The sequence below is a fragment of the Macrobrachium rosenbergii genome, chromosome 12 (genome assembly GCF_040412425.1).
Source record: "Macrobrachium rosenbergii isolate ZJJX-2024 chromosome 12, ASM4041242v1, whole genome shotgun sequence".
Taxonomy (NCBI): domain Eukaryota; kingdom Metazoa; phylum Arthropoda; class Malacostraca; order Decapoda; family Palaemonidae; genus Macrobrachium; species Macrobrachium rosenbergii.
Genome location: NC_089752.1, coordinates 49,837,471 through 49,860,809, shown reverse-complemented (window position 1 = coordinate 49,860,809; position 23,339 = coordinate 49,837,471). Strand labels below are relative to the sequence as shown.

Below are 23,339 nucleotides of genomic sequence, written 5' to 3'. Positions count from 1 at the left end.
TACTGGAACAGCCACTGAAGCGGAAGCAAGGGGTTGTGCATACCCAAAGGGATGGAACATGAGATGCCTGCGGCCAAAATCTACCAAAACTGCGTTTTCACCTGTCTGGAAGCTCCTCCTACCGGAGAAGACAGTACAGAGGAAGGAAAGGCGGGAGGCAAAGGAATAGCAGATGCATAAAAAGGAAGTTACCTGAGAGGAGGAAAACCAAAGTCAAAGAAGAAAGGGAAAAACGGAAGATGCGGAAGCTGCAGGAAAGACCAGAGCAGAAGAAGAAGAGGCCGAAGAGGAGACTGAAAAGGGAGCAACAGAGAATGTGGGAGCAGGAGGCGAAGCAACAGATAACCTAGATGAAAACTTAGAACGAAAAGGACAGAAGGTACACCAAATCTGCCACCCCTCAATAATCCTGAAACATATCCAACCTGAATTCTGGACACTACTGTGTCAGATACTCTCTAATGTTAGAGAAAACATTCGAAAAAAATACCCTCTCACCATAGGTCTGTACCTGTTGAAAGACCCAGCAAATACTCCTTATATTCTCCACATCCAATTGCAGGTCCCGCAAACTACTTTTAGAAGCCAAAAGGACTCACCAGAATCTGCATTACTAGATGGAGGAGTAGAAAACACAGAGAAGGGGGAAACTACAGTAGATGATTCAGAAACAGTTGGAAGTGAGTTAGGAGCAAAAGCAGAAGGATTCTGCACCACCGTAACTGAAACATTGACTTGAGACTGAGCCAGACCGACCGAAAAGAAGTGATGAAGGTGAAAATCTTGCCAGAGCACAAAAACTACTCGAACCCGAAACCGGAACCCGTCCAGGAGAACAACTCTGCACCCTTAATACCTTCTCCTCACAATCCAACCCAGACCTATCCTCCTTTATCACACCTAGATCTTGATCCTGACTAACATTATCAACATTAAATTTATCAATACTACAAGGGGGTTGTGGGGGGGGATCCTTCACTGCCTGCTCCGGGCTAAGGGGGCCGGCAGACCCTACCCACTCGAAGGCTTGCTGCTCTGCCATTACCCTCAGCACCCGTTAGGGCTGGTTCTGGAACAGGCAGGGGAGTTGAAAAGGAAGAAGGATTAGACATCCTAACACTACTACTATCCCTATCAGAGAAATGTTGAAGAAGACTAGCTATTAAATTTTCCATACTACTTGCAATCCTATCCTCTATCTGTTTGACTACCTCTGAGCTCACTAAATCCATCAACTGATCTGTAGCAGAAAGCCTGAGACCTTGGAGGCAACGAGAATCTGACCGACGTTGCCGCCTTACTAGCCAAAGACTTTTGATGACGAAAGTAATCCTCCATCTCTTGTGCCTTCCAATCGGAACATTCATCGCAATGAGTCTGCACATCACACTTAACCTTCCTACATACCTGACAGAATGTCTATCGTGTCTCAAGGTACTCATCCGTCTTTTGCAGGAAGAAGCGAGGAGCACCAGCGTCCACCGTTGTAGGGGCAGTCGAGGTCGACATCGAAGCCGATGGCGCTGTAATAGAGGGTGAAAAAGTCCATGATGAACAATCAAGACCGGAAACCAGCGAGTCCAAATCCAAAAGGCGTTCCACGTCGCAGATATCCAGAAAATCCAGAAAAACCGTTAAATACAATCCAGGTCTTCACCAGAAGTCCAAAATACAAAGAGAAGTCGGGCAACAGGGTTAAAACCTCGCACTGCAGAAGGAAACAACCTTCCAGCAGCGCGAACAAAAAGCAATTTGACGAAAATGGGGCGTGTCAGCGCACACCTGCGTCAGCGTTGCCAACCGTTTGTTATGGTAGCTCAAGTGACAAGATTTTACCTGCAGCGTTGGTAACGCTGGCTGTTAAAATTCCCACTATAGTGGGATGGGTAATTGAGAGTTGTTTGGGCTAGTGGGATTAAGGGCTAATTCAGGTGTTCAGGGAGTGTATTGCAATATTAGTTTTTTAACTTCATTTTTTAATAGATTTATTTTTACATGAAATCTTTGAAGTTGGTTGTATTCTCTATCATAGCAGTCTTACACCTGATTTATTTAATATCCTCTTTCCAGTGTTATTAAAATAGATCCTCCATTCTCATTTTGTAAGTCTTAATATTAATCAGTTTGTAACTTCTCTAGTAAACGCAGTAAAATAAAGAAATCCACAATGGCATAGCTATAATCTCTAAACCTGACCTGTAACATATTATGTTGCACATAGGAGCCTACTGATTATGTTGCACAGAGGAGCCTACTGATTCACACTGGCAATCATTTATTGCTATATAAATTATATTCTTTCAGTCAACAAATGAAATATAATTGCTAGAAGTCTAATTTAAAACCCAGGAATCAGAGTCAGAGATACCACAAATAGAAGCATCAAGGTTGAGGGTTTTATAGTCCAACTCCATTCCCTGGTTTTTACAATTACACAAGCCAATTAGAGCTTCCCTCAAACACTGGTTTGTATTTGCTAGGAGATAAAGTAATGTTTGCTAATTGTATATGTACACACTTCAACTAATTCTATTTTATGTAAATAAGCACATCATTCAGAGAAAAGGTATACCATACCTGTTCCCTGGTGCTTCTTGGCCATCCATATCTATCATTTTAGGTCCAACTCGTGCATAGTCTGGTCCTCCAAGTTCTTTGATGCGCACCTCCCAGTGACCCTTTTCACGTAAAAGTTTGTTGATCTCATCATTAAGGTCACGTATTCGAAATTCACCCAAGCCAGCTATTATAAGAGATTTAAGGAAAATTTTATGTTTTGTCTACAAACTGTGATGCAAACAAAATACAAGTATTTGAATTTTCAGCCTTAACATTTGAAAAGTCAACATACCATTTTGTATTTGTGAAACTTTCCGAGCAATTTCAGAAATGACTTGATTTCTCCACTTTTCAGCCTCACGCAAATCCTCACATTCAGAAGCTAAAAAAGGACGTCTCGTTCTTTGCTGCTGGCCACCACCCTCTTGTGCAGCACGCCAACGAGCTAATGTTGTCCTGAAATCCAATTTTTATTACTATAAAATTATACCTTTCTCCATCATACAATGTTTATCAATAAAATTACATCTTTCTCCATCATAAAAGGTAAAAATACTATACAGTATATGAAATATTTACAGAAAATTCAATATTTTGCAGTAATACATGTTTTATTACATATTCCCTATCACCAATGCTCTAGTTACTAAATGTATTTAAAAGTTAGATTGATAACTATTTTTATTTGTAAAAAGACACGCAGGAGGCACATTTACAGTATACCAATTCATGGAGTTGGGAGTAGAGTACTCAAACATAAACTATGGATTGCATACTGTGAAAAAAAAAATCAGCTTAAATCTTTCACATATGCCAGTGCCTGAGTGTCAACCATGTCTCACAATCAAGGCAGGAATGGACTGAATCTCCATGATGATCTACCATATGTTAATTAACCCCAACTTCTAATGAATGATGATTAACATGGATAACAGCAGATGTTGATTTGACTACCTAGAAAAACTTATGTTGGAGGCACTTCTTCCTATAAGAAAAACCCTTATCTCCAAAGGACTTATCAATCACACTATTTTGTGATGAAAAAAAGATAGGACTAGAAATTTTAGTTACTTGTCAGATACACCCAAGTGAGGTAATGCTCTATCCATAAAAAGCACTCATTTACAAGGTTATGAAGGAAAATCACAGTTTTAAAAGTAAATTGTATTTTTCCTAACAATACAAACCTTAGGTCCTTTACATTAGGAATTACTTACGGCGAAGCTGGACACGGCTGTTAAACTCTTGAACAAGGTGGTTAGGCAGTATCTACCGTCAGGTAGGCGGGAAATATCCACCTGCACGGATGTAAACATTCCAGTTTGCCTTTTGGCCCAGGTTCAGATTGAGGGGTTGCAAAAGGCAGGCATAAAAATGTAATGTAAAGGAGCTCAGGTTTGTATAGTTAGAAAAAATACAATTTACTTTTAAAAACTGTGATTTGTTCCAACACAATATACAAACCATTGGTCCTTTACATTAGGAAGACTCACTGGTTGGAGGGAGGGATCTGAGTGAGTCTCTTGAACTGACTGGAGTTCTGCACACCTGGGCTACTCCTGGTTGAAAGAGCGAGGAGGAGTACCGTGCCTCTGACATATTGATCGGAGTGTAGGAACTGCAAGATCAAATGTCAGATACTGGACCTTTTCACGAGTGAGGAAACGTAACTCATATGAAATAGGCTGGGAGGAATCTAAGAGTCGGAGGCAGTAAGGAAAACCCAAGATAGGGTTCCCTTATTGCCAGTCTCTCCTTCCTCCTCTTGCTAGAGGAAGGAGCGGAATTGCTTCTATGATTCTAGAAGAAAGATAGAACAGGTGCTCGATGTGTAGTCTTACCGCATCAGACTCCAGATCCAGCAAGTATCGATTTGAGTCCTATTCTCATTCCGAAGGAGAAGTAGGAGGACAAGGAAGGAGGAGGAGGAGATGCCAGTCACTCTCAGTATCCTTCTCACTACCGGAACCAACACCTTAGGCGAGAAGTTATTAGTCCTCCTGAAGGAGCCGGGTAAGAAAACTTGTTAAGCAGCCACCACAAGACCAAGGGAAAAGGGTTCCAAGGGCCTGTGGGCAAGACCACAGGAAGAAGACAAAAGTGTGGTCTATGAGACCACATCTTGCTTCCAAACTGACAGAAACTTCCGAATGCGAGGGGATGGACAAGCCATTGACTGTCGTGAGCTCGGGGTGGAAAGTACCCTTCCGTCACCAGCTGCTGAGTATCTCCTTCGATCGCTTCATGAAGCCAGGAGAAAGATGTGTCCCTAGGACACGTCTTCCTTGGGAGAGATAGTACTAGTGAAAACGTCGACAAAATCCAGGTTAAAAATGTCGAGCCTTTTTGGAAAGTACCACAGCTCCCTAATGGACAAGGTAACAATTGATCTGGATCATCGATACAAAGTCCAAGGAGGAGGGGAACAAGAAGGACTCGAACCCGACAACAGATGCTGATGGATTCGGAGTCTACTTACGGCATCCAAGAAGGAGTCGTAGTATTGATCCCCTTCACCTGTTCTTCCATTTTCTACGCCAAGGCCAGAGCGAGATGAGAGATGGTCCTAAGAGGGCACATCTCTGTCCGACAACTCTCGTAAGGGTGCGTGCACAGCATGGAACAGGAACCCCAAATGAGAGTCACATGCCACACAGGGAACAATTCCCTGGGACGGCAGGATCGAAGAAGCTTCTCATCCACACCTAAATCTCAACTGAGGAGAAAAAGGCTACTTCAGACAGAAGACTAGGTCGCAAAGGCCTAAGTTCTTCACAAATGAAAGGGATAGGAGCAACCCTCGGCGGAGAAGACAAGGAAATCCAGACTTGAAGAGCGACTCTGACCCGAGAAGAAGTTCCATCAATGACACCAACCAGCGAAGATAGATCCAGTCCCTGGGACAGTGTTGCAGAGGACTTCAAGAGATATCCAGCTATATCCGCTGCCACTCAGCGAGAAAGCCTATGCTTGCAAGGAAAGCTGGAAGGTCTCCAAGTCCTGAACACACAGGGATGTACTGCGTGAAGAACTGTTTCTTGTGTAGCTGCTACAGGAGGTTGGGTCAAAGTCTCTTTGGATCTTTTGAGAAAAGAGAGTGAAGGCATGTTCAACCTGATCACTCAAACCTGAGGTCTTTCATTACCAATACATCCCCATCGGGAATGTATCTGGGTAACTGAGCTACTGAGTGCGCTATAGAACACTTGAGTACTGTACCTGCAAATGTCAACAGATGAAACGAGAGGAAAAAACGATTCCCTCGTTTGTTGATGTATGCCACTACTGTACTGTGGTTTTGTTGTTCAACGAAACCACTGAGTGTTGAAAAACTCATCCTGAATTCCATCGGAAGGCCAAAATGCTGCCTTGAGTTCAGATGCTGATGAAGACAGTACTAATCGTCTCGGCCACACACATTCAAGACAAAGTTTCAGGTGTGCGCCTATTCTTCATTCTTGAATCCTTAGACACATGATGTGAGGAGAATATGCTTCTTATTTGATTCCCTTCAATCAAATGCAATAGATAACTCTTTCTCATACTTCGAAGAGGAAAGAAGGATGGAGGAATGGAAGCAGAGGATGTTGGACACAAAACATTGTAACCTTCAGGGCAGCTAGGCAGGATCACAACAGAAGCGGCCCAGGACACGACCACCAGGGAGAAGCAGCAGGACCCTTGTCAGGACAGCCGATGCAGGAGCCACGGAAGCCACTCGAAAGCAAGAGCTGTTCAACGGCCAGGAATGTCACCAGCAGTGACAGGAATGATCAAGACGACTGAGGCAGGAGACAAGGAAAAAACGCCCAGAGACTGTCACCGAGTCAACAGGAGCATAACACAGGAAACAGTAGGAGTAGACGGACCACAGATACGCCAGAGGCAGTGCTACCGCATACATGAAGGCCAGCAATGAGAGCGATCAATCCACATTGGCGAGAACCGAGTCGGAACAATCCCGACGTGGAACTTTGCCGTTCCAAGCAGGTACTGTGGCCGATCCCGAAGCAACACTGTATGAATGTCGGGACTCCTTCATGCAAAGATATCCCAACTGAGATATCCAGCCAACTACTGCTGTGCCTACGATGCTCACTGTCAACCTCAAAGAAAATGCAAAAATCATTAGTAAAGGGAGACGCCTCTCGCTCCGACGGGAACTGCCCTACGCAGTGAGAGGAGGCCTCTGAGAAGAGGTTGCCCGACTGCCTGTGGGCGGCCCCATCCCCCCCACGGTAACACTTTGCATTTCCAAGAGAGCCGAAAGAGAGATAAGAAGAACCTCAGGAGAGAGAAGGAAGGAGGGGAGTCCAAAGGCGCCGTGGAAAAAAACTTGTCCGACGACACCCAACCTCCCATCCCGCAACTGGATTGCAGGCAGCGAAAACAACACTCAGCACAAGTAGAAAGGAAACAGCCATGCCCTAGTACATGGAGGGCGGGAGCCCAAGAAGGGGATCGAACTTGTTATATCCCGATCAATGTAGGGAAGCGAAGATATTACGTCCAAATCTAATATCTCTGAACATACTGGGGAACGCCTGCAGTATCTAAATAAAGGGCTACTGGAAGAGAAGAATTACCACTCGGTTACACCCCTCTAAATACGCCCTTGGCCATCAAACCCAAGACACAAGACGCGGGGGAACAATGGCTTATGCAAGGCTATCACAAATCGTGGGTTTGTAAATAAATAAATATCAAACACACATAACATATACACAAAAATGCAGAAAGATCCCACCGGGATAATAAAGAGCTTAACGACAGTCAAGGACAGGGAACCAAAAACACATTTGCAACGCATGACAGCCCAAAGCAAACTGGAATGTTTACATCCAGGCAGGCGAGTATTCCCTGCCTACCTGACAGTAGTTGCTGCCTAACCACCTTGTTCAAGAGTTTAACGGCTGTGTCCAGCTTTGCCGTAAATAATTCCTAATGTAAAGGACCGATGGTTTGTATATTGTGTTGGAACAAATAACATTCTGCACACTATCATAAGTACCCATGGAAATGTGTTCATCAATCTCTGATTGACACCTTTCAAATAATGAGGGCAAGTTGGGTTGGCTCTTATGGCGTTAGAACCTAACTTGAGCACTTATACACTACAAAAGTTTTGGTACACTAACTTCAATAATGGCAAACTGAATGGCTAACATTAATGTTCACATGGGCTGAAACTGAGGCACCAGTAACCAGGTCAGATAGAAATTCATTTCTCGCTATAATGTGGTTCGGATTCCACAATAAGCTGTAGGTCCCATTGCTAGGTAACCAATTGTTTCTTAGCCATGTAAAAATAAGTCTAATCCTCTGGGCCAGCCCTAGGAGAGCTGTTAATCAGCTAAGTGGTCTGGTAAAACTAGGGTATACATACATAGTAACCAGGTCAAAAGGATCAAGCAGTAAAGCCTGCATCTATAACTCCTCACTTCCTTCTGGCAGATTTAGAGCCTGGACATAGCAGAGAAGAGGAAATGAACTGACCAATTCCTTTCTTCCCTAACTCTTACAGCATGTTTGTGTCCTAATAACCCTGGTTGACAATTTCTTCCTGATTCACCAATACAGTATATATGACAATATACACTCCAGCAATTATCTAATGATTCTGGAGACTCAACTAGCCATTTCCCCACATGGGGTATTGCTATCAGTGCACCTCACATGGTGCACTGTAGACACTACTGAGGGTTGTCTGCAGGATCCCTCTGAACCCTACCTGCACCCATTTTTAGCCTTTTACTTAACCTCCCTTCCCATTTCCTTTCTTCTATCCTGCTGTCCAACTACTCCAACTCCCTCTTTTCACTGCCTTTTGCATTAAATTGCTTAAGTGGCCAAGTACTTGGCTTTATAGCCAAATTTTCATAATGCATATATAACATCAAGTATAACTGCCTACTTATCAAAAGTATTTGAGTACTTGTACACAATATTAGAACCCACAAATGCAGACCATCAGCAGTGTCTTTATTTTCATCTAGGTATGGAGGAACTAATTTATGCTAAAAATCAAATGGAAGCCTAAAAGAGATACAATAAGTTTTTATGCTTTCAACTAGACAATGTTTCAAAACAATTAAAAGTAGCTTAATATGATATTTTTATGATAAAATAAAGTTTGTTCATACTTACCTGGCAGATATATATATAGCTGTATTCTCCGAAAGGACCGACAGAAATTCAAAACTTACGGCACACGCAGATGGGCCAGGTGGTTAGTACCATTCCCGCCGCTGGGAGGCGGTGGATCAGGAACCATTCCCATTTTCTATTCAGATTTTCTAGAAACTAGAACTACTGTCTCCTGAGGGGAGAGGAGGGAGGGCACTATGATTATATATATCTGCCAGGTAAGTATGAACAAACTTTATTTTATCATAAAAATATCATTTTGTTCATGACACTTACCTGACAGATATATATATAGCTGAATCCCACCATTGGAGGTGGGAAGAGACAGAATAGGGATTTAGGAAACAAAACTATGTAGGCGATTGACGCCTTGGTTCCTTACCTGTTAGCATTGCTGACTTCGTGATTACTGTCACCCAAGCCTGCTTCTGCTTTACTAGAAAACTCCAGCAAGGTAGAGACCTATAAAGCTGGTGAGTTCTAGATGATCTGTCAATGGGGGCATGACCACAATGTGACTAGACCATATGACCATACTGAGAGGGTGACAAACTAACAACCACCTGACCAAGCCTATCTAAGTCAAAAAGATCAACATAAACTAACGACTGGGGCGTCCACCACTGGTGGAGACCCAACAACCATAAAAACAAAAACATAAAATATTTAAAAACACACAAAAACAAAACTAAAGGAGAGGATGAGAGTCGCCTTCTGTTCCCAAGATCGTATCTGGAAACGTATGGGTCCCAGCGAACAGCAGTTCTCATAAGTCGTCTTCACTTCCTGTGAGATAATGAGAAGCGAAGACAGAATTGCTTCGCCAGAAAGTGGCACCCAGAATGTCATTGAGAGACTGGTTTTTCTGGAAGGCCACTGAGGTAGCAATGGCTCTCACTTCATGAGCCTTGACCTTCAAAGTTCTCAAATCACTGTCTTGCAGGTAGGAATGAGCCTCTATTGATGGTGCTTCAAAAGAATGCCAGGGCATTTTTGGACATCGGGTAAGTCAGGCCTCTTAACAGAACACCAAAGATTGCCGAAGGACCTCTACAATCCTTCGTCCTCTGCAAATAAAATTTGAGAGCCCTGACAGGACACAGGGTTCTCTGACTTCTTGTCCAAGTGATGTTCTGTCATACCCTGATTTCAAAGGACCTGGGCCAAGGGTTTGAAGGATTTTCATTCTTGGCAAGAAACATAGGGCTTAGGAGCATACAGCATCAGGGCCTCTGAAACCTATAATCTTGCTGATGGCTTGAACTTCACTAACCTCTCGCCGTCGCCAGAGCAGTTAGGAAAATAGCTTTCCTGGTTACATCTTTGAAGAAAGCAGAATGTAAAGAGTTCAAACCTCTTCGACATCAGGAATTTTAGAACGACATCCAAATTCCAGGAAGGTAACCTGAGGAGGCTACCTTAACGTCTCAAAAGACCTAAGAAGATCATGAAGGTCCTTTGTTGTCCGATAAGTTAAGGCCTCTATGCCTGAAGACCGATGACAGCATACTTCTATAGCCTTTGATGGTAGGGACTGCCAGCTTTTCCTTTCTCAGATAAAAAGGAAGTCCGCTATCTGGGATAGAGAGGTCGTGGTGAGGAAATTCCTTGTTTACACCATCTTCCTAAATTGACCCACTTGGACTGGTACACTGCATTGGAAGAGGGTCTCCTGGCATGTTGGCGATAGCTTTAGCCACTGGTCTAGAAAACCTCTCGCTCTGAGCAACTTCTGGATAGTCTGTATGCAGTCAGACTCAGAGCGGGAAGATTTTTGTGGTACCTCTCGAAATGGGGTTGTTTGAGAAGATCTGTTCTCAAAGGAAGCGTTCTTGGAAAGTCCACCAGGAAGACATGACCTCTGGGAACCACTCTGCTGAAGGCCAAAAAGGAGCAACAAGTCATCCTCGTCCCTTCTGAGGCTACAAACTTCCTGATTACTTCCCCAGAATCTTGAAGGGGAAAGGCGTACAGATCTAGACCCTTCCAGTCCCAGAGAAAGGCATCTATTGCTAGGGCTCCGGGTCGAGAACTGAGAGCAGTAAAGAGGGAGCCTTGTGGTCCTTGAAGTTGCGAAAAATGATCCACCAGGGGGACGTCCCCAAACCTCCAAATTCTGACACACACCTCCTGCGTTCAGAGTCCATTCTGTTGGCAGAAGCTGATGTTGCCGACTGAGAAGGTCCGCACGGATATTCTCGACCCTGCTACAAAACGTGAGAATCGTCACCCGGCGAGAATGTGCCCAAAGCAGGATCTCCTTGGCGATCAAGAACAGGGACCGAGAATGAGTACCTCCCTGTTTCTTGAGGTGCGCCAGGGCCTGTGGTGTTGTCGGAGTTGACTTGACATTACCCGGCCTGCACTTGGCTTCGAAGAACTGAAGAGCCAAGAAAATCGCCCCAGTTCTTTTAGATTTATGTGCCAGGACACCTGTTCCCTTTCCAGGTGCCTGACACTTCCTCCCCCTAGTGTTGCTCCCCATCCCTCCTGGACGCTGGAAAACAACACTAGGTCGGGGCTCTGAAGATAGAGAGAAACCCCTTCTGCCAACTTTAAGGGTCGAGCCACCACCAAGATGATCCTGACAGAGAGAGAGAGATCTTCAGAGACTCCTCTAAGTCCTCCTTGTTCTTCCAGTTGTCCATAAAGAAAGAACTGTAGGGGTCTGAGATGCAACCTCCCCAGGGAAACAAACTTCTCCAGTGATGAAATGGTCCCCAGCAGACTCATCCATTCCTCACCGAGCATGTTTCTTTCCCAGGAAGGCCGAAACTTTTCTGAAGCAGTGCTGCTGACGTTCCTGGGATGGAAAGGCTCGAAAAACCGCTGAATCCATCTGAATCCCCAGATAAAGAATGGACTGAGAGGGGGATCAGATGGGACTTCTCTAAATTCACAAGAAGTCCCAGGGACTTTGTCAACTTCAAAGTTGAATGCAAGTCCTCCAGACACCTTTGTTCGATGAAGAGGCCGGATGAGCCAGTCGTCCAGGTAGAGTGAGATCCTTTATTCCTCCAAGATGAAGCCACCGGCAACGTTCCTCATCAGGACTGTGAAATACCATGGGAGCTGTACTCAGTCCGAAACAGAGAGCTCTGAACTGGTACACCTCTTCCCCCAGGACAAACCTCAAATACTTTCCTCGACTGAGGATGAATGGGGACATGAAAATACGCGTCCTGGAGGTCCAGAGAGACCATCCAATCGCCTGGTCTTAATGCATTGAGAACCGACTGGGGCGTCTCCATTTTGAACTTTTCCTTTGACGACAAAGTTGTTCAGTCTGCTGACATCTAGGACTGGTCTCCATCCCCTGACTGTTTTGGAACCAGGAACAGACGATTGTAAAAACTTCTGAGACTCCAGATCCAGGACTTGCTCCACAGCCCTTTTTCAATCATTTGCTTCCAGCAGATCTAAAAGGATCTGTTGCTTCTCGGACGATGGTAGAAGGGCGACAGATCTCTGGGAGAGAGGACAGGGGTTTTGAGTCGAAAGGGATCCTGTAACCTTTTTGATTACATTGAGGGACCAGGTGTCCGCCCCTCTTACTCCAGGCTTCCGAAAACAAAGAAGCCTGGCTCCTACTGGTGTCTGGAGGTGAAAAAGTCACTTCTTGCCCTTTGGGAAGAAGGGGCTCTCGCTCTGGAAAACCTCTTCCTCGGAGACGATCTAGAGGAAGAAGATCTCCTCCACGAAAGGGCTTCTGTCTCTTGGGGTCAGTCCTGACGACGACGTCGAAGGGACACTGGAGGACGCCTGGAAGACTGGGCCAAGGAGGTCCTGAGTAGCCTTCTCCTTAAGGCTGGCAGGCGAGATCCTTGACAAGCAAGACTGGGGGAAGAGATGATGGCAAGAGAGGGGGCAAAAGTAACTCAGCCCTCTGAACAGGAGAAACTGACTTAGAAGTGAAGTGCAGTACAAAGCCCTCTTCTTTAGGAGGCCCGTTGTACCAAAATGGGAGGCCAGTTCATCAGAGCCATCCCTGACGGCCTTGTCCATGCAAGACAGTACACTGGACAGCTCCCCAGAGAAATAGAATCCGACTCACGAGTCCTTAAGTCCAAGGCCCCAAACACCAGTCCAGAAAATTAAAAACCTCCATAGACTTGAAAAGGCCTTTCAGATGGTGGTCGGTCTCAGAAAGAGTCCAAGACACCTTTGGCTGAAGACAGAAGAGACCTCCTTGAAGCATCAACAGGCTGCAAAATCACCTTGGGAGGAAGAAGGAACTCTTGAGCCAACTTCCTCTCCCGTCTCATACCACATACCAGCTTTCACCGCTAATCTAGACGGGGGCAGAGCAAAAGAAGATTTTGCCTGAGGACTTCCTATCTTCCATCCAAGCATTGACTCTCTTGAGAGCTTTTCTAGTAGCCAGAGAAGTCTTCATTTGTAGGAACCTGTCGGGCGCTTTCCTCACCTCTTGGAGAAGCTAACTGTGAAGGAGGGAAAAGAGGAGCAGAAGGTTCTGAAATTTATCAGGAAAAAGTTCTTCAAGCATGCTGCCAACACCTGGTAGTCGGAGAAAGACGAGCAGAGAGGCTGCTCCTGTTCTGCAGAGTCCGACTCCCAGACAAATCAGCCTCTTCTTCAGGAGCGACAGGAGAGTCTTCCCTGGCTAGAGGGAGACAAAGACCTTTGGGTCCAATTACAAACCCAGAGACCTCTTCGTGGAAGAAGCAGGGAAAAAATCCGGAACAACTCTTCCCCACAGGAGCGTCCTGATTGCTGAGGAGCGTCTGAACGGCCCTGGACAAGCAGCCGAAAGAGGCGTCCTGACTCACAAGCTGCCGAGCGTCCTGACAAAAGTCCAACTAGCGACCAGCCGAGCTTCTTGACGAGTCCTGAAAGAGCCGCCTGCAGAGATCGGAATAACGAAGCGAGGGGCGTCCTGAACGTCAAAAACAGTCCTAAGCAGGAGGAGAGTCCAGAAGAGCGTCTTGGCGGAACTCTTACTAGCGGCAAGCCAGCTGCAAGACGAACCTGATCAACCAGCGATCACAGCGGGGCAAGGAGAGCTGATGATCCGCAGAACGATGAGGGCGACTTCGAAACCGGACAAGAGACGAAAAAGAGAAGGAGAGGGGACCTCTTAGATCTTTTGACTGGCAGCCCTCAAGTCCTTCTTTATGACGGGCCTCCTTCTCCTTAGCAAGGAAGGGAAGCTAACTGACGCTGCATATCCAGCAGGAGACGCTTTGGAGGAGAGGCCCTCTCTCAGGAGAGAGCTGATCCTATGAGAAGAAGAGGGGCGAGGGGACGTCCTCTTCTACCAAGGGCTCTCTCTTCTTCATGCGGCTGGGACGTCAGCAACGTCCCCTCCCTGGAAATCCTGGTCCTCTTCTGCGGTGGCAAATCTTCGCAGCCAGTCGGGAGAAGATTCCAGCACGAGAAAGAGAGGAGAGTCCTTCTTCAACGCTTCCTCTTGAGAGATCCAACCAACGGACCCTTGTGCGGGAGGGTGCCTCGGAGGACGAAGCAATCCTTAAGGATCGTGCATGAGCACGATCCTGGCAGCCTGGGAGACGTCAACAGGTCCCTGCGAAGGGACGCCAGATCGGGTGGGGTCCCCTTAACCCTCTTGCGGCTTCGACATGCCCATTCCCCTAAGTCCTGGGAGTCCGGCAGAGGTCCAGGCCTAGAGGCATTATAAAGATCTGACGCCCCTCCACAACACTGGGGGATCACTGCACTTCACTGCACTTTGATTGCCAACACCTTAGACTCCAAGCACGGATGGAGTTCAAAATCTCGCAAAGGCCATTACCTTCCGCAGACACAACCACAGGGTTAGAAGGCAAAACCACAGGGAAAGGAGAAGCATTGCTCAAGGGTTAACAGGAGATAAATTAATACCCTGACTCCCACCTACAAACACTCCTGGAGGAAGACCTCCTGATCCTGTCACACTCTAGCTTGCGAACATAAGAATCATAAACCTTCCAGCTCAGAATCCGATAAAGATTCACACTCCTTGCAGCGATCATCCAACATACAGACATGCCCTCTACATCTCATGCAAACTGTGTGAGGGTCTACCAAGCTTTCATTAGCCTCACCTTACACTCCTTCACACACACACCCTGAAACTAGCAGAACTAGATCCAGACATCTTGTTCAAGGAAAAGCCAAAACCAAAAATCAAAACAGTCCAAAAAAGCATATGCCTATCCACAAGTCCAAAAGTCAAAAATCAAAAGTCAAAGAGAATACTTAAGTGAAACAAGTTTTTAATGAAATCCAAAGGCGGAGGTACTGACAACAGGTGTTGACAATACCAAAAACAGAGAAAATCTGAATAGAAAATGGGAATGGTTCTGATACCCGCCTCCCAGCGGCGGGAATGGGTACTAACCACCTGGCCCATCTACCTGTGCCGTGAGTTTTGAAATTCTGTCGGTCCCCTTTCAGAATACAGCTATATATATATCTGAATCAGGTAAGTGTCATGAACAAACTATTATCAGTACTGAAGCTGGGGCATTCTCCTATAAAAATAACACAAAATCTGGAGAACTGGTCATTATATGTGAGAACAGAGGAACTTCCAGAACACTCTCATTCCCAACAAAATGTTATCTGACAAGCAGGTAAGACAAAGTCAAGTGGTTAAGAAGGGAAAATGATTTTCAACTGGCAATGACTAAGGGTAATGTAAAAGAAATTAGCTAATATAGAGATAATAATAATGTAAAATAACAAAATTCAAACACCCCACAGTAATCCTGAAACATATCCGACATGAAATCAAACATATAAACAACATATTAATAAAGAAAACAATTAAAAAATAACTGTTTACAATGCTATAATTTTTTTTATTCAATTTGTATTTCACAGAGAAATATCAATCCAATTGCAGGTCCCTGGGCAACTACCTTTTCTTTCAAAAAACAAACTAAAAACCCAACTTGGTTAAATGGGAGGGGTAGAAAACATAAGAAGGGGGTATCTACAGCACAATCTTTGATTCATAAAATATTCAAGTTACTCCATGTAAATGTCAGAAGGATTTTAACAGGGAAACACTGACTTTTACTGAGCCAGACCCATTTATGATACCAGGTGATGCAACCATGAAATAGCCAAGACCCCCTTAATTAGCCTCCATGTACCCACCAAGAGAAGGACCCTTCACAAGCCCTTTAACAGTTGAAGATCCAACTATCTGACAGTAAATGCTTGTTCCTTGGATACTATTTGACTACATAAACCTTGAATGAAAATATACAACACTATGTACATGGAAAATTATGTACATGCAGGGGTGATGGGGGGATGCCCTTTTCATAAAACTGAGTAACACCTGAATTTATCAGATAAGGGCAATAGTCCTCTCCACATAAGAGCCCCTCATAAATTATTACCTTGAAAAAAATTTTTCCTATACCTTTAGTTTTGAGAACCAAATGGGCTGGTTCTGGAACAACTAGTCTTCTTTTAACGCATGCTTTTTCCCAAGGATATCAAAGACATCCTTAACTAAAACTCTACCCCTTTCAATGAAATGGAGAAGAAGACTATCTAACATTTTAACCTAACTACTAGAATACCTACTGGCATCTTTTTGATGAATAGGGGGCGTTGGTGAAGGAAGCCTATTATAAAAGGAACTGCAGGAAAAACTGTCTGTAATGGAAATAAAGAAGAAAGACAGTTCATCAGAAAACACATGACAATTTACATAAAAACAGAACAAGTTTTGTAACAGCATAACATGGAACATAATACAAGAAAAATGTCATCAACTGGGGTCAAGATAATGTTTATAAGAAGAAACTGTTATGACTGACAACTGACCCTCATTTGCAGAACAAAGACCTGACAGAAACAATATCGTTCTAGAAAAAGGTACGTAAATCTGTTCACAGGATGAAGAAGAATCGCCACTTCCTCAGCCTCAGTTAGGGAAAGAGAAGTCACGTCCTCCTTATCCCGCTGTTCCTCCATCTCCAAGTCCATGCCTGATAATCGAAACCAGGAACCAGTGAGTCCATCAATTTGGAAAGATGTTGTAACATATTTAGGCTACAGAAATGTCGTCAAGAGAAAAATAATGTACAAGTAGTACAATGATTGATGAACAAGAAATAAAAGATTGCAAAATAAGATCTTTTAAATACTGGAAATCAAAAGGAAGTAAATGTTAACATGGTGTAGAAGGAAACAACCTTCCTCAAAGTCACGAGCAAAAGCAGAGAGAAAAAGTGGGAGTGTCAGGGTAACAAGATATCCACATTTCCTCCAACTGTTATTGGCATTTAGTGACAAGATGCCAAGAGGGTTTGGTGCACTTTTGTAAAAGGCAACAAAATGGCAGGATTTACACTTTTCTACCAGAAGAATGGGGCAAATTCAGTTAAAATTCATCGGAAATTGATAGTTTTTAGAAATGACCTGATTATTTTCCCATTTAACACAGCACCAGACCTCACAGTGAATCTGTCACCAACTATGAATGGTTCAAATCTGTTTGTTTATAAACTAGAGCTCCTCCCATTCCTCAAGAATCTTCTCAACATATGTTAGTTTGAGCATTGATCAATGAATCTTAAGTAATTCCATCTGGAGATACTCAAGTATTACAAATCCATTGGCTGTTTTAAAAAAACAATAACCCCATTACATTTGACCTCTTTGAAGAAATCATTTGAACTTGGATCTTAGTTTGCAATGGCACTGTCAGGTGTCATGCAAATGATGTAAACTATTGTTTATTAACCTTATTCATTGTTTTCACTCTAAAAATAGAAAGAATTTACTGCCTATTTGCAAAACAGTGTCTTACCAACTTCAGTGACTTGAATTATTTCCTTGTTCTGACACTGAATAACAAGATTTTGTTAAAATTGTTCTGTTATTCTAAACCAAAAGGTCATCAGTTTTCACATGTAGGTCTTATAGACCATGGGCCAGCAGTTCAGAATCCCCCACAAAAAACATTTTGCAAACACTGGTTTTCTATACTTTAGAGTCCATAGATTCAGATTCTGGTTGAACTGCACCTTGATTTTGGACATTTGGCTGCAATGCACAAAAACTTATTAGAATTAAAAATTGGATAAAATGTTAGTTTTGTCACACAAAAAAAATATTATATATGAAAATGATATTTTAATGATAAAATAAAGTTTGTTCATACTTACCTGGCAGATATATATATAGCTGTATTCTCTGTTAATCCGACAGAATTTCAAAACTTACGACACACGCAGTGGGAGATCAGGTGGTTAGTACCCATTCCCGCCGCTGGGAGGCGGGAATCAGAACCATTCCCATTTTCTATTCAGATTTTCTAGTGCCACTGTCTCAAGAGGAGGTGGGCAGGCACTATGAATATATATATCTGCCAGGTAAGTATGAACAAACTTTATTTTATCATTAAAATATCATTTTGTTCATGAGACTTACCTGTCAGATATATATATATAACTGAATACCACCATTGGAGGTGGGAACAGACAGAATAGGATTTAGGAAACACAGAAATGTAGGTGATTGATACCTTGGTTCCTTACCTGTTAGCATAGCTGACTTCGAGGATTACTGTCACCCAAGTCCTGCTTCTGCTTTTTCTAGAGTCTCCAGCAAGGTAGTGACCTGTAAAGCTGGTGAGTTCTAGATGATCTGTCAACGGGGCGTGACCACAATGTGACTAGACCATATTGACCATACAATGAGGGAAAAGGAGCAAAAACCAACCACCTGACCAAGCCTAACTAAGTTAGGATAACGCAACTAAAGGCTAAAATTGGGACGTCCATCTCAATGGCCACCCAACAACCAAAAAAAAACAACAAGATTAAAACCATTTTCCCCTATAGGATAGGATGAGTATTCCCCTTGCCCCAACATCGTGTCTGCGAAACGTATGGTCCCAGCGAGAGCAGTTCTCAAATGTTGTCTTCACATCCTCAGGTAGTGAAGCGAACACTGAATTACTTACGCCAAAATGTGGCACCCAGAATTTAAGAGTGACATATTCTTCTGAAAAGCCACTGAAGTCGCAACCGCCCTCACTTCATGAGCACTTGACTTTCAGAAGTTTAAAATCAGTGTCTTGACAGGATAAATGGGCTTCTTTAATAGTGTTCTTAAAAGAATGCCAGAGCATTCTTAGACATAGGTAAGTCCGGTCTCTTTACTGAACACCATAAACTGTCCGATGGGCCTCTAGTTTCCTTTGGTCCTGGTCTAAGTAGACTTGAGAGCCCTGACAGGACACAGGACTCTCTGGCTCTTGAACCAGATCTCAGCCAAACCTTTGATTTCAAAAGACTTTGGGCCAAGGGTTAGACGGGTTTTCACTTAGCTAAAAACAAAGGATTTAAAGACAAACAGCATTATGGACCCCTAAAGCCAATATGTTTGCTAAAGGCTTGCAGTTCACTAACCCTCTTTAGCAGTTGCTAGAGCAGTTAGAAAAAACAGCTTTCCTAGTAATGTTCTCAATGGAAGCAGAAGACAGAGGTTCAAAGCACTGGACATAAGGAACCGTGAGGACAACATCCAAATTCCAAGAAGGCAGTCCTGAGTTGAGGAATTTTGACAGTCTCAAAGGATCTCAATAGATCGTGAAGATCCTTGTTGTTAGACAGATCCAGGTTTCTATGCCTAAAAACTGATGATAGCATACTCCCATATCCCTTGATAGTCGAGACTGCCAGTTTACATCTTTCCTGAGAAACAAGAGGAAGTCTGCTATCTGTGGTTACAGAGGTCGTGGTCGAGGAAATGCCTTTACTCCTACACCATCTCCTAAAACAGCCCACTTTGTACTGGTTACTGGAAGAGAAGGTCTCCTGGCACTGGCAATAGCTTGCCACTGCTCTCGAAAACCTCTTGCTCTGGCCAGCTTCTGATAGTCTGAATGCAGTCAGACTCAGAGCGGGGAGGTTTTTTGGTACCTCTCGAAATGGGGCTGTCTGAGTAGATCGACTCTCATGGGCAGTGTTCTCGAAAGTCCACTAGGAAGGACATGACCTCTGTGAACCATTCCTCTGCTGGCCAAAACGGGGCGATTAACGCCATCCTGCCCCTTCCGACGACGCAAACTTCCTGATGACTTCTCCGAGGATTTTGAATGGGGGAAAGGCATACACGTCCATCCCCATCCAATCCCAGAGAAGAGCAACTGAGATCGCTGGGTCGAGACAGGGGAGCAGTAAAGAGGAAGTCTCTTGGGACGTTGCAAAGAGATCCACCAAGGGACGTCCCCATAGCCTCCACAGTCCTAAACACCCTCTTGGTGAAGGGTCCACTCGGTCGGTAGCAGTTGATGTTGCCGACTGAGAAGATCCGCACGGACGTTCTCCACGCCTGCAACAAACCTCGTGAGGATCGTGACCCCGAGCATGAGTCCAAAGCAGGATCTCCTTTGCTAAAGCTAGGGGAACAGGAGTGAGTTCCTCCCTGTTTCTTGAGGTATGCTAGGGTTGTGGTGTTGTCCGAATTGATCTGGACAACTCGGTTGAAACACGGTCCTCGAAGAAAAGAAGGGCCAACTGAATAGCCCCCACCTTTGAGATTTATGTGCCAGGACACCTGTTCCCCTCTCCAGGTGCCTGACACTTCTTCCCTCCTAGTGTTGCTCCCCATCCTTCCCTGGACGCTGACGGAAAACAACACTAGGTCGGGGCTCTGAAGACGAAGAGAAACCCTTCCGCCAACTTTAATGGGTCGAGCCACCACCTCAGGTGATCCTTGACCTTGGCGAGATCTTCAGAGAAACTTCCAGATTCTCCTTGTCCATCCAGTTCTCTGCAAGGAAGAATTGAAGCAGTCTGAGATGAAGTCTCCCCAGGGAAACAAACTTCTCCAGCGATGAAATGGTCCCCAGCAGACTCATCCATTCCCTCACCGAGCATGTTTCTTTCCTAGGAAGGCGAAACTTTTCTAAGCACTGCAGTTGTCTTTCTTGAGATGGAAAAGCTCGAAAGCCACTGAATCCATCTGAATCCCCAGATAAACGATGGACTGAGTCGGGGTCAGATGGGACTTTCTCGAAATTCACCAGAAGTCCCAGGGACTTCACAAATAGCGTCAAAGTCGTGTGAAGGTCCTCCAGACACTTCTCATTGACGAGGCTCGAATGAGCCAATCGTCCAAATAAAGAACGAAACTCTTAACACCTCCAAGGTGAAGCCATCTCGCCACATTCCTCATGAACACCGTGAAGACCATAGGGGCTGTGCTTAGCCCGAAGCAGAGAGCTCCTGAACTGGAAGACCTGTCCCCGCAGGACAAACCTCAGGAACTTCCTGATGAGGATGTATGGGGACATGAAAGTACGCGCCCTGTAAGTCCAGAGAAACCATCCAGTCTCCTGGTCTTAAAGCCCTAGAACCGACTGGGACGTCTCCATTTTGAACTTTTCTTTCAGAACGAAATGGTTCAACTTGCTGACATCCAAGACTGGTCTCCATCCTCCTGACTGCTTCAGGACCAGAAACAGCCTGTTGTAAAACCCCGGGAATGTAAATCTGAGACTTGTTCCACAGCTCTCTTCTCGAGCATTTGCTCCAGGAGGTCTAATAGAATCTGTTGCTTCTGATGATAGATGGCGACAGATCCTATGGGCGACGTGCAAATGGAGGTAACACGAGAAAGGGGATCTTGTATCCCTTTTCTAGAACACTTGGAGGGACCAGTTGTCCGTCCCTTTAAAATCTTGCTCTCCAGGCTCTTGCAAAAGAAAGAAGCCTGGCTCCAACCGGTGTCTGAAGGTCCACAGGAGTCACTTTTGCCCCTGGTCTTAGAAGGGGCTCTCGCCTCTGAAACCTCTCCCGAAAGGACGATCTAGAGAAACAAACTCCTCCACCCAAGGGCTTCTTTAGGAAGTCTGCCAAGGAAGAAGAAGAAGGGATGCGGACGTTTAGAAGAACGGGGCTGAGGAGGTCTTGAGTAGCCTTCTCTTGCAAAGTGGCGATATCCTTGACTAAGGACTGGGGAAAAGATGGCTAGAAAGCATGGAGCCCCAAACCTGCCCTCTGAGACGGAGAGACCGGAGACGAGCGGGTTGAAGTTGCAGTAAATGGCTCTCTTCTTTAAAAGGCCCTGAACAGAAGTGGGCAGCCAGTTCTTGAGCCATCCCTAACCGCTTTGTCCATACAGTTTAGGACGCTGAACAAATCTCCCAGGTGCTAATGGAGTCAAAAGGTCTTTTGCAAGTCCAGGACTTCCAGGCACCAGTCCAGAAAGTTAAAACTTCCAAATACCTGAAAAGGCCTTTCAGATGGTGATCAATCTCAGACAAAGTCCAGGACACCTTGTAGCTGATTTGTATATAGAACCTTCTGGAGCGTCCACAAGGCTGGCTAAATCCCCTTGGGAAGAGGAAGGAACTCCAACCAACCTCCTCTCCTGTCTCACCCACCAAATTCCTCCGCCTTTCCACTAAACTTGACGGAGGCAGGGGCGAAAGAAGTCTTGCACTGGGCCTTCCGGAGTCCATCCACTGTTGAACCTTCTTAAAGGCCCTCTTTCAGGGAGAGAGAAGTCCATCTTCACAAAACCTGAAGCTCCCTTGTGATTTAGACGAGGTTAGAGCATAGTAGGGCTGAGGAGCAGAAGGTTGAAACTTGTCCTGGAACAAGTCCTTGCAACCTTGTCAAGACTTGATATCGCAAGAAGCTGAAGAAGAAGACTGATCCTCAACTGCAGGATCCGAAATTAGACAGCTCTCTCTTCAATTTGGGTCGGAAAAGCAACCAAAAGTCTGGAAAACTTTTGGGGAAGTCAAGATCTTGAAGTGTGCAAACCCAGAAGAGGTCGAGCATCTGTCTATGTTTCTTGCATTCTGCTTGGAAGAACCGATAAAAGTTCAATTGTCTGACTGGCAAGAGGTCTGTTAGAGCGCCCTGAAGAGCGATCCTATTGGTCGAGCAGTTGTTCGTCTGGCGAGAGCAGCATGAAGGAGCGTCCATGTTCAGCATGAGAAGCATCATGGGGCCTGAAGAGTGCTCCTGAAATGGAGAGCTTGCAGAGAGAGGGAAATTGATTTGCAAGGCTGCTGAGACCAGTAAAGCGCTGAATAAGCCAAAGGACTTAGTAGAGGGCGTCCATCCTTTGAAGACGAACGAGGAGAAGGAGAAGGGGAAGGTTTTGTCCCTTGATCGGGAAGCTGGGAAGTCCTTCCGAGGGCTTCACGCTATTAACCCCTCCATTGCTGGGCCATTTGTCTTCTGCAAGGCAGCATGTCCTGGGAAAAATCCTGAGAAGATAGACCTAGTCTCCTCCTCAGGAGAAGGGCTGATCCTGTGTTGAAGACAGTCCTTGTCTATACGCCTTGAAAAATAGAATAATCACAGGGGAAAACAGTTGTCCCTTCCTGGAGCGACTGAATGAAGCTTTTAAAATATTATCGGTTTTGACGATCCTTGTGCATGGAGCAAAATCCTCAAGGGAAGAGCAAACCTCAGGAGAAAAGGACGTTTGGGAGCTGGTCCTTTTTGAAGCTTTTGAAAGGGCGAGAGTCCTTGAGATTTCCATGCCTGAGGGTGAGATACAATCGAGAACGAGAAGCAGTCCTTCAGGATCTTCCGAGCAGTATCCTCGCTTGCAGCCTGGGACTGATCAATGGGATCCATGGTTCTGGACCCAGATCGGTGGGGTCCATAAAACCATAT

The 23,339-nt window shown here is 44.9% G+C and overlaps 1 protein-coding gene across 1 annotated transcript in view; it reads right to left on the bottom strand.

Moving 5' to 3' along the window:
* Positions 1-23,339, bottom strand: part of LOC136843654 (pre-mRNA-splicing factor ISY1 homolog) — a 122,598-nt gene that overhangs the window by 84,929 nt on the left and 14,330 nt on the right. Inside the window, exons 2-3 of the mRNA XM_067112205.1 lie at positions 2,852-3,015; positions 2,578-2,743 (exon numbers count right to left, since the gene is read on the bottom strand). Of these exons, the coding sequence (XP_066968306.1) occupies positions 2,578-2,615 (38 nt within the window). The 5' untranslated portion in view covers positions 2,616-2,743; positions 2,852-3,015. The remainder of the gene's footprint in view (positions 1-2,577; positions 2,744-2,851; positions 3,016-23,339) is intronic.